Below are 11,669 nucleotides of genomic sequence, written 5' to 3' on the forward strand. Positions count from 1 at the left end.
GATTGATTAATTTGAGTTGGTAAACATATTATTAAGAGTCAGTTAAATGTTTCTATTGAGTTTGGTCAACTGATTGATTGGTTTAATTTGAGTAAACTTATTATTTTGAGTTAGATAAACATTATTTTGAGTTGGATACATTTATTATTTTTGAGTTAGGTAAACTTAAATGGATGAATGTAATATTATTGTATTATTGTTACTTAACTCAATATCTCATCTCAACAAGAACATTTATTAAATAGATCGGTAAACTTATTATTTTAATTTAGATACATGTAATACTATGAGTTGGGCCAATTTTATTTTTTATTTTTTGGACACATTATTTTGAGTTGGGTAAACTGATTGATTAATTTGAATTGGATAAACAATATTCTTAATTGGGTAAACTGGTAGATTTGAGTTGATGCGTTTTTTATTAATAAAAAAGAGAGGATTGAGAGTTATCATCACTTCAAATTCTCTCCTACTGTTCTTTTCCATTATTGATGTTTAGAAATGCTAATCTTGGTTTTATCATTATGGAGACATACCTGAGAAAGGAGCTGTGAAAATGCTTTCATTATCACCACAGACAGCCCCATAATTAAGCGAGTCTTGGCTACTGTACATCCCCATACAACACATACCTCTGATTAAAGGCTTGGGAGGACGTTACAGTGTTGCTATTACTGTTATTACTGAGTTATTACTTTAGAATGAACAAGTCTCTTATTTACTCATAAGTTAAGGTTAGGGTTGAGGCTAAGGTTATGGGTAAGGTTAGGGTTGAGCCGGGGTGTACACTTTAATCTGCTGTCAAGGAACAACTGTTTGTTTAAATCGTGTATTAATACCTAATATAATAAATTACACTACCCAAGCGTGTGCTTACTTTAAGTGTTTTACTGTATATAAACTGCATACAGTATAAAATTTTTTTGGAGGAACTTATGATTATACATCTTGAACTAATAGCAATATAAGGACATATAAGGTATAGAGTCTATTATAATTTTTTACCAGAGCCTTGTATGACTTTCCAACAAAACCCCTTAAACCCAGTTTACTTGTTTACAAAGCTAAAATAGGCCATGTGAGCTGCAAACCTGTGTTTTTCGACTTCTCCAAGATAATACCAACGTGTGAACCACACAGCTGTGTTGCAGTCCTGTTGAGGTCAAGATACATTCTGAACTGCAGAGAACACTGGTCATCTCAAACTGTCAGTTGTAGCGTACTGTATATGTATCACTTTCTTCTGTAAGACATTCAATCAAATCCAGACGGCAAGAACCTGCACTTAAAAAGTACTGGGACTATTTAAAACGTATATTTAGCTTTTTGGTGCCTTAATGGTCAACTTCATACCACTCCATGATGGAAACTGCTGTGTCATAATGCTGACCTTGGCAGTGCAACCTTTGGCTCTGATTGGCTTTCTTTTGACCAATCAAACAGCGCACAGACGATTCTGCATATATAACAGGGGTGCAGATTAACCCCTTTCATCGACAGGATCATACAGCAACCATGATTTCTCTGGTCTTTGTTCTGCTCATTGGAGCCGCTTGTGAGTCTAGTAATGATCATAGAAAAAATAACAGGACTGTGTTATGACACTAACATCACACATTTGCTTCTTTGACGTTATTAAGAAATAAGTTGTTGTTGTTTTATCATAGTGCTATGCTTTTCCATCTCAAAAAGTGAGGTAATATAGCTAAGAATGTGCCTGCTCTCTGTTTACAGTCGCCACGGAGGACGACAAGATCGTCGGAGGGTATGAGTGCAAGGCCTACTCCCAGCCCCACCAGGTGTCTCTGAACGTTGGGTACCACTTCTGTGGTGGCTCCCTGGTCAACGAGAACTGGGTTGTGTCTGCTGCTCACTGCTACCAATCGTAAGTAGCCTACCATATGAACTACTAGCAACATATTGAGTCAAAAACAACTAGCAACAATTTGATAAGCTTAACTTTTGCAAAACTAAATGACACAAAGGTGAACTCCATATTCACATGAACTGTGAAAGTAAGAAACGTACAAATGGAACTTTCTCTCGATCTGTCAGCCGTGTGGAGGTGCGTCTGGGCGAGCACAACATCAAGGTGACTGAGGGTAGCGAGCAGTTCATCTCTTCCTCCCGTGTGATCCGTCACCCCAACTACAGCTCCTACAACATCGACAATGACATCATGCTGATCAAGCTGAGCAAGCCCGCCACCCTCAACACCTACGTGCAGCCTGTTGCTCTGCCCAGCAGCTGTGCCCCCGCTGGCACCATGTGCACCGTTTCTGGATGGGGCAACACCATGAGCTCCAGTGAGTACAGAACCTGGGTCAAAGGTTACATGTGCCAGTTGGTTATCTTCATGGTGGCCGAGTGTGTAGAGGCATGGAAAATGTAGGTCTACTATTAAAAACTCAACTTCATTATTTCTAACCATAACTCCCTCCCTCCCTCTCTCCCTCCCTCTTTCTCCTTCTCCTTACAGCCGCTGACAAGAACAAGCTTCAGTGCCTGAACATCCCCATCCTGTCCTACAGTGACTGTAACAACTCCTACCCTGGAATGATCACAAACGCCATGTTCTGCGCTGGATACCTGGAGGGAGGCAAGGACTCTTGCCAGGTACTTACCACTCTGACCTCCCATCAGTGGCACTACAATCATGACTTTAAATTGACTTTTTCAGTTCAATTGATATAAATAATTGTATATAACTTTCTCTCTCTCTTAGGGTGACTCCGGTGGCCCCGTGGTGTGCAACGGTGAGCTCCAGGGTGTTGTGTCCTGGGGTTACGGATGTGCCGAGCCCGGTAACCCCGGTGTCTACGCCAAGGTAAGACAGAAAAATAGTTTTCCTGTTGTGTTTGAGGAAAACATCAACATACATACATCACTGTGACATCACTTGGTTTCCCAAAAGAAAAATACATTGAGTCTATTAAACATAGATTGATGGTTCTCATGTTCCCTCCCATTGAGTGTCCACTGATGTCTCCCTTCTCCTTCTCTTCCTCCAGGTGTGCATCTTCAACGACTGGCTGACCAGCACCATGGCCACCTACTAAGTCTGATCCTAGCTTCGATCCTCCAGCACGGTCCCACAACTCTACCACATCCTGTGCAGTTCAACATCCACCTTTAATACTGGAGATTTAATACTAATGACAAATAAAGCATTTAACATAATTTCAGTTTACTGAGTATTTTTCCCAAGGTTAAATAAAAAAAAATATTATACTCTCGAAGGTTCTTTTTACATGCCTGCAGCATAGAACACATATTCATGTATGGTGTGAAATATTTTGTTCTGTATGGCATCAAGGGAGTGTTGATTGCAAGTGGAATGTCTACATTTGTGACACTTAATAAATGCTGTAATTACAACAGCTGAAAGCTATAGTGTGTGATTGGTACATACATGTTTAGTATTTTAAATAAACACTATAACCATTGATTCTTGAAGAGTATAATGTAAAAATGCTCAGGTAATCTGTCGTACCCCATCAGAACGCAACATATAAGTTAATTTTACTCCATTGTTTATAAACAATGTAATTGTAAACAAACACTGTATAACTTTGAAACATGGGTCATGATTCAATCATATGCGCATTGTTGACAAGCGCATTGCTCTGTCGATAATTTTGCTTTTGAAAGGCAATTTACTACTCTCTATAGCCCTCAACTCTAGAACAGAAAACCAGCAGGCTCTGGACCTTGTAGGGTAAGAGTTGAATACCCCTGCTCTATAGCAATCCTCAAGATAAATTGTATTAGTAATTTGGTTGAACTATCCCTTTAACCTTTTAAACTGTTACGAGGAATTCTCAATTTGAACATCCTTGTATTGGAAACGTCATATTATATCACATATTCTATTTGAGAGCAAAAGTGTTACAACTGTAACCTGTGTGAAGTGCTAGCTAGTTAGCGGTGCGCGCTAGTAGCGTTTCAATCGGTGAAGTCACTCGCTCTGAGAACTTGAAGTAGTTGTTTCCCTTGCTCTGCAAATGCTGCGGCTTTTGTGGAGCGATAGGTAGAGGTGCTTTGTTGGAGGCAGTTGTCGATGTGTCCAGAGGGTTCAAGTCCAGGGTGGGGCGAGGAGAGGGACGGAAGCTAAACTGTTACATTGGTGCCGTGAGGTAACTTGCACAATAACTGAAGGCAGCTAGTGATGATGTTGTGGTAGGATCACTATGATGCTGCGGGTTGAGTAGCTAGCTAGCTGTACTGACTAGCTTGGCTAGCCAGAAGGTTTTTCGTCTGTCCCTTGAGGATGATGACAAATCCGGTGAACCACAATATTAAACAAGTATAGCGAGTGAAAAGGAGTTACGTACACTCATACTGTCCTGGCCTATTAAACAAAAGCAAAATGAACAATAAACGTAGGTGTCGCAACACTCTAGCGAACTCCGTCATTGTTCTCCAAGATCACCTCTGTCCAATTTGCGCGTACCCGCCCAATCTACTTTGCGCCACACCGTTCATGGATGCAGACAGTTTGTACGGGGATGCGGGCAGTTCATGAATGAGGACATTGCCACAAATAATGAACTAAACCCAGTCTTTACAGGGGGTTACATTCACCCCTTACTAGGAAAACTTGATTTCCCGGCAAGTGATACATAAAGCATAAGATTAGGCATCACAATGAATTCGACACATAACACAGTTTACAACACACCTTGAGCTATAACTTCTCTTAACACTACTCAACAGTAGAGCAAAGGCATATAAAAACACACCCTCAAACCAAAAAACTCTCAGAAGTACAGTATGAGACATGTGTGGTGCAAGAAAACACTCTGTAATGAGGTGAAGTGATGGTATGGCAATGTACACTACCGGTCAAAGGTTTTAGAACACCTACTCATTCAAGGATTTTTCTTTACTTTTACTATTTTCTACATTGTAGAATAATAGTGAAGACATAATGCCAAGAGTGTGCAAAGCTGTCATCAAGGCAAAGGGTGGCTATTTGAAGAATCTCAAATATAAAATATATTTTGATTTGTTTAGCACTTTTTTTGTTACTATATGATTCCATATGTGTTATTTCATAGTTTTAATGTCTTCACTATTATTCTACAATGTAGAAAATAATAAAAATAAGTTCTAAAACTTTTGACCGGTAGTGTACGTGACTTCTTCACCCAGCCAGCTGAAGGACCTCCCTGATGAGTCTACTTTCAAATCTCTGCCCTGATCAGAGTTTATGTGGGAAGGCAGGCCATAACGGACAAAGAACATCTCCCAAAGCACACTGGCTGGTCTTTAGTGGCGTAAGCTTGGGCGTAGCGAGTGAAGTGATCTGTTACTACGAGGATGTTACTGATGTTCTTTGTGTCATTTTCCAGAGAGAATAAGTATATACACACCAGCTCTAGGGGTGGTGATGTTCGCTAAAGGTGCTGATCTAGTGAGCAGTCTTCAGCTGCACACACCTTGCACATGACTTGCAGTGAAACTCAATGTCTCTGAACATGAAGTGCCAGTAGAACCGAGCACAGGCTAGATCAAGAGTCCTCTCATAACCTAAATGTCCCATATCATTGTGGAGAGACTTCATGACCATGGCTCTGAATTATTTGGGGAGAACCAGCTGCTTTCTCTTGACCTGACTGGGGCCTCTATGGAGTCTGTAGAGCACACCTTGTTCCATAGAGAGCAAATCCCAGGACCTCATCAAGACGGCCTCCTCAGACTGTAGAGCGGCTCTGGTGGAGGGCTTTCTTCCTGTTTTTAAAGCTCCCATGACATCGGATATCACAGGGTCACTGTGCTGGGCTCTCTCAAGCTCTGCAACATCCAGCTAAGGCAGCTGTGAGGTTCACAAAGGCATTAGGCTACGCTTCTGGGGGAACTCCTAATGTAACGTCTGCACAGTTTGGGACGTCAGACAATGTCACCTCCACAGCAATGGCTCGACAGGTGGCTTTGACACCAGGACCCGGCACTTCAATCAAGTCATCCTCTTGATTGCTGCAGGGGTGCGGTCTTCTGGACAATGGATGATTGTCACTTTGGATCCGCTGTCTAGGATGGCTACATGGCTCTCCATTCACTCTCACATTCAGGCTCGTCTCTGGGCCCAACATTCTCTGGGGTAGACCTCCAGCTGACTAGTGTTTGGTGGTGGAGGACATTTGGGTAGGTGAGGTGGAGTTAATTGAAAGTGGGGAAACAGCTCGCTCCTTTACTGCCCTCCTCTGGCATTTCCCTGATTCTTGGAGGAGTGAATGAATCGCTGGGCTACGTCCTCTGCATTTCGGAGGTTCTGGCACTGTCTGGAGGAGTGGCCATCTTCTCCACAGTTGTAGCAAAAGTCGTCTCTCTTGGGTATTGGCCTCTGACCCTGCCCCTCTCTGGGGAATGCTGCCGCCTCTCTTGGGAACGCCATCTCTGTCTCTCAGTGGTGTTTTGACTAGACAGCTGAGGTTCAACAGGTCGGATAGAGTCTTCCCTCATGGCTGCAATGATGGACTGTAGAGCTCACTTGCTTCTGCAGCTCAGCCACGTGGCTGCCAGTCTTCACAGGAAAACTCTTCTGGGGCACAGGTTTCCAGTGTGACTGCCTCTCTGCTTCTCTTTCCTCCTCCTCACGGATTTCTTGGAGTAGGGTGGAAAAGGATGGGGGCTCGTCCCTCCTCTCTCTCAGCCTGAGGTGGATGAGGACCTCACAGCTTTACAGAACTACTCTAATCAGCTGTTCCACTCTGGCGTGGTCGCGTCTGGAACAGTCTATTCCCCCTTCATCACAACCTTTTGCAGAAGCTTCTCCAAGCGAAGTAGGAAGTTGGATATCTTCTCAGCTGGCTTCTGTCTCAGGCCTCTGAACTCATAATACAGGTCCTTACCAGTGGAGGCAGTGTCATAGGTATGTTCCAGTATCTTCAGATAGTCTTTGACGGACGCATCTGGCAGTTGGCTCTCAGCGCGGTGACAACTCCTGCAGCTGGGGACTTCAAGCTTTTAATTATCCTCTTCCTCTTCTCCTGTTCCGAACAGTGCCAATCTGGCAGCATCTGGTTGACCTGCTCCATCCATGAGTCAAAGTAATCTTCTCCAAGCAGTGTGGGGTCCACTCCACTGAAAGACCTTAGCCGTCTGTAGGGGCTGGAATCATGGGGGGGCTTCATCACCTCTATCAGCACCGTCCCCATTGCTTCAATAATGGCCTCTTGACTGGAGGTGAAAGCTTGAGATGAGGTTGTGTGAGTCTGACTTTTACTTGCAATCTCACCTGCTGCGATAGGATCAGGAGTCGTCTCTGCCTCACCGGGGGGGGGGATCTCTCTCTTGGATTTCAACTGGTCCATTCATGTCAGTAAGGTCAACAGAGAATTCCATTAACACACTGCCTAGTCGAGTTGGGGCCTGCTGCATCCGGCTTCTGACTTTAAGCTTTCCAAAGATCAACTTCCCCATCCAATACTTCCTCTACTTCAGCCGGGCCAACCTCTTCATGTACTCCGATTACTATTAGTGCATGTCTGGGGTCCACATTTTCCCATTTAGTCCACAGTATTAACCTGTCCACTTCCATGTTTGGGTGGGCTTTCTCTTCTCAGACTTGACTTATTTTATATGGAGATAGATTGCAAAAAAGTATCTTTGAATTCAGTCCTATGAGTCTAGGGCCAGGTATTTCAATAATATAGTTGAGTATAATTACTGTGAGCTCTTCTGAGTATGGACTGGTGCTTCCCTACAGCAATTATATTAGATTAATGTTGAATATTCACTCATTTGAGAAAATAAGTATTTTCTTCAGGGAGTTATCTTTGAGCATTACACTTTGATTTTCCCTATACAGCCCTGGAGTCTATTTCATCCATAATCTCAGCGGAGCCTCCATTTGTGATCCCTCTTTCTTCAGGCAGCTTTGTTATGACTTTAACTAGGCTAGTACAGATAGAGAGATAAGACCTGGGTTCTATCAGGTGGGGCCTATATTTATAGGTGAGTGTCAGTAATAGACAAAGGGGTGTATACGGGTAGCATGTAGTCCTACAGGACATTGTATGTGTCTTACCATGAGTCAGTAAGCCCATGAATGATATAGGGGGAAGATATGCCAGAAGACTGTATATGTACCATGTATAAAATAATATTGGTGCCTCGACCTAATAAGCATAAACATGTGAAAGGTTAGAACTAGCTTTTTAGGAAACAATAAGATACACCAACACAATGACAAACACAATGACCTTTTTCTTCCACGTTAGGGGAATTTATTCAAACTAAAGATAATGGTCAAAAATAGATTAGAATGTAAAAGTAAAATATTTTAGGACATAGCAATTATCACAAAGGACAATGAACCACAGAGGACCACAGAATCATACTGGACCTAATTAAACCCTGAGATGAATTGTAAACAGGTATAATATTAAAACCTCAAAATGAGAAAAGGAATCGAATAAGACACATAAGAAATCAACAGTATTGCCATTGTCCAACCATATATCAAATATGGCTGTCATGACTTCGGCCGAGGCTGCCTCCCCTCCTTGTTCGGGCAGGCTTCGGCGTTCGTCGTCACCGGCTTACTAACCACTGCCGCCCCAATCATCATCACATTTGTCTTGTCTTGTCAATCACACCCACCTGGTTCTATCCCCTCATTAGTCCGTGTATAAGTGTTCCCTCTGCCCCCTTGTCCTTGTGGGTGATTGTTATTTGTGAGAGTAGTATAGCTCGGTGGAGATACTCGTACATTTTGTTGCCAGGGTAGATTTTCCCCTGTGCCTATGTATTATTGGATTCTATCCGTTAAAGTGTAATTGCCAGGGATGTTAGTTTCCCCTGGGCCTGTTTCATTGATCGCTATTTGAGAGCATTTGTGTGTCAAGACGGAATAAACTCTGTATTTGGTGATTACCCTCCTGCGCCTGACTCCTTTCCATCACACGCATCACGATAGCTCAAGGTGAAACTGCGGGAAAACGTAATGCAACTACTTTCCCAAACTAGATCCCTGAAACTAGGAAGTTTACATACACCTTAGCCAAATACATTTAAACTCAGTTTTTCACAATTCCTGACATTTAATCCTAGTAAAAAGTATTTGCCTTAGGTCAGTTAGGATCACCACTTTATTTTAAGAATGTGAAATGTCAGAATAATAGTAGAGAGAATGATTTATTTCAGCTTTAATTTCTTTCATCACATTCCCAGTGGGTCAGAAGTTTACATAAACTCAATGAGTATGTGGTAGCATTGCCTTTAAATTGTTTAACTTGGGTCAAATGTTTCGGGTAGCATTCCACAAGCTTTCCACAATAATTTAGGTGAATTTTGGCCCATTCCTCCTGACAGAGCTGGTCAGGTTTGTAGGCCTCCTTGCTCGCACACGCTTTTTCAGTTCTGCCCACACATTTTCTATAGGATTGAGGTCAGGGCTTTGTGATTGCCACAACTTTGGAAGTATGCTTGTGGTCATTGTCCATTTGGAAGACCCATTTGCGACCAAGCTTTAACTTCCTGACTGATGTCTTGAGATGTTGCTTCATTATATCCACATAATTTTCCTTCCTCATGATGCCATCTATTTTGTGAAGTGCACCAGTCCCTCCTGTAGCAAAGCACCCCCACAGCATGATGCTGCCACCCCCATGCTTCACGGTTGGGATGGTGTTCTTCGGCTTGCAAGCCTACCCCTTTTTCCTCCAAACATAACAATGGTCATTATGACCAAACAGTTCTATTTTTGTTTCATCAGACCAGAGGACATTTCTCAAAAAGTAAGATCTTTGTCCCCATTTGCAGTTGCAAACCGTAGTCTGGCTTTTTTATGGCGGTTTTGGAGCAGTGGCTTCTTCCTTGCTGAGCGGCCTTTCATGTTATGTCGATATAGGACTCGTTTTACTGTGGACATAGATACTTTTGTACCTGTTTCCTCCAGCATCTTCACAAGGTCCTTTGCTGTTGTTCTGGGATTGATTTGCACTTTTCGCACCAAAGTACGTTCATCTCTAGGAGACAGAATGCGTCTCCTTCCTGAGCTTTATGACGGCTACGTGGTCCCATGGTGTTTATACTTGCCTACTATTGTTTGTACAGATGAACGTGATACCTTCAGGCATTTGGAAATTTCTCCCAAGGATGAACCAGACTTGTGGAGGTCTACAATTTTCTTTCTGAGGTCTTGGCTGATTTCTTTTGCTTTTCACATGATGTCAAGCAAAGAGGCACTGAGTTTAAATGTAGGCCTTGAAATACATCCACAGGTACACCTCCAATTGACTCAAATAATGTAAATTAGCCTATCAGAAGCTTCTAACACCATTACATCATTTTCTGGGATTTTCCAAGCTGTTTAAAGGCACAGTCAACTTAGTGTATGTAAACTTCTGACCCACTGGAATTGTGATACAGTGAATTATAAGTGAATTAATCTGTCTGTAAACAACTGTTGGAAAAAGTACTTGTGTCATGCACAAAGTAGATGTCCTAACCGACTTGCCAAAATGATAGTTTGTTAACAAGAAATGTGTGGAGTGGTTGAAAAACGAATTTTAATGACTCCAACCTAAGTGTATGTAAACTTCCGACTTCAACTGTATACAACATGCTGTTATGTTGTATATATACCTAAAAGCCAAGAGTTGTGCCACACATAATAAACTAAACCCAGTCTTTACAGGGGGTTACAAAACTGCTATGTATTTTCTCCATTGCTATAATAAATCAAAATGTACTCTATATTAGGTGAGTCTTCTGTATACAGCACTTTTATATTGCTGCTACAGTATGCTATTGAACACGTACTGTTGTGTAATGAGACAAAATCATTTTGGCTACTGGTACATGTTACATACAGTATATGGTAACAACATAAGGAATCTGACCAAATCCTATGGTTAGAAGTGAGCCAGGGGTGTGTTCAGTTCGCTTCAATGTTTGCTACGTTGCATGTCTGTTTGTACTGAACGATACATTTCCCCAAACCGGTGAGTATCGTTCTTTAACAGCCTTTTGCTCCCATTTTGCTCCCATTTGGTGGGTGTGGTGAGGTGTGGCCTGATCAATATGGGTGTGACCATTTGTAATCGCAGAACTCGTGCAGCACACATCATACGGTAATCTGGGCCACCGAAATTCCAACGTTTTTCAACTGGTTGTTCAGTACAGTACCATTTCCGCTGAATTCAACGTTGCACACCATTCTGTCATACTTAACGCACCCCTGGGTTGAACATAAAGCAGGGGTTACGGTTACTGTTAGTGTTGAGGCTAGGGTTACGTTTGAGAGAATATTTGTGATATTTTGAGTTGGATAACATGTATTGTTTTGAGATAGATAAAGTTGTTATTTTGAGTTGGGTACACTGATTGATTAATTTAAGTTGGTAAACATATTATTAAGAGTCAGTAAAGTGTTTGTATTGAGTTTGGTCAACTGATTGATTGGTTTAATTTGAGTAAACTTTTTATTTTGAGTTAGATAAACATTATTTTGAGTTGGATACATTTATTATTTTTGAGCTAGGTCAACTTAAATGGATAAATGTAATATTATTGTATTATTGTTACTTAACTCAATATCTCATCTCAACAAGAACATTTAGAAAATAGATCGGTAAACTTATTATTTTAATTTAGATACATGTAATACTATGAGTTGGGCCAATTTATTTATTTATTTTTTGGACACATTATTTTGAGTT

At 41.7% G+C, this 11,669-nt stretch overlaps 2 protein-coding genes across 2 annotated transcripts in view; one reads left to right on the top strand and one right to left on the bottom strand.

The window, feature by feature from the left end:
* LOC311139364 (sperm acrosome membrane-associated protein 6-like) overlaps positions 1-11,669 on the bottom strand; it is a gene marked incomplete at its 5' end in the record, with an annotated part of 1,014,348 nt that overhangs the window by 546,014 nt on the left and 456,665 nt on the right. The window lies entirely within an intron of this gene.
* Positions 1,482-3,178, top strand: LOC311140220 (trypsin-2). The gene is made up of 6 exons (XM_084175173.1): positions 1,482-1,555; positions 1,735-1,885; positions 2,056-2,306; positions 2,480-2,616; positions 2,726-2,827; positions 3,012-3,178. The coding sequence occupies exons 1-6, from the start codon at positions 1,516-1,518 to the stop codon at positions 3,057-3,059; spliced, it is 729 nt and encodes a 242-aa protein (XP_084031299.1). The 5' UTR covers positions 1,482-1,515; the 3' UTR covers positions 3,060-3,178.

The sequence above is a fragment of the Coregonus lavaretus genome, assembly GCF_964263955.1.
Source record: "Coregonus lavaretus genome assembly, chromosome: 13".
NCBI lineage: Eukaryota > Metazoa > Chordata > Actinopteri > Salmoniformes > Salmonidae > Coregonus > Coregonus lavaretus.

Bases quoted from the DNA above. Each gene is read 5' to 3' on its own strand.
- LOC311140220 (XM_084175173.1), top strand. From the start codon at position 1,516: ATGATTTCTCTGGTCTTTGTTCTGCTCATTGGAGCCGCTT. The intron at 1,886-2,055 runs GTAAGTAGCCTA...TCGATCTGTCAG, and splicing joins GCTGCTCACTGCTACCAATC to CCGTGTGGAGGTGCGTCTGG. The intron at 2,307-2,479 runs GTGAGTACAGAA...TTCTCCTTACAG, and splicing joins GGGCAACACCATGAGCTCCA to CCGCTGACAAGAACAAGCTT.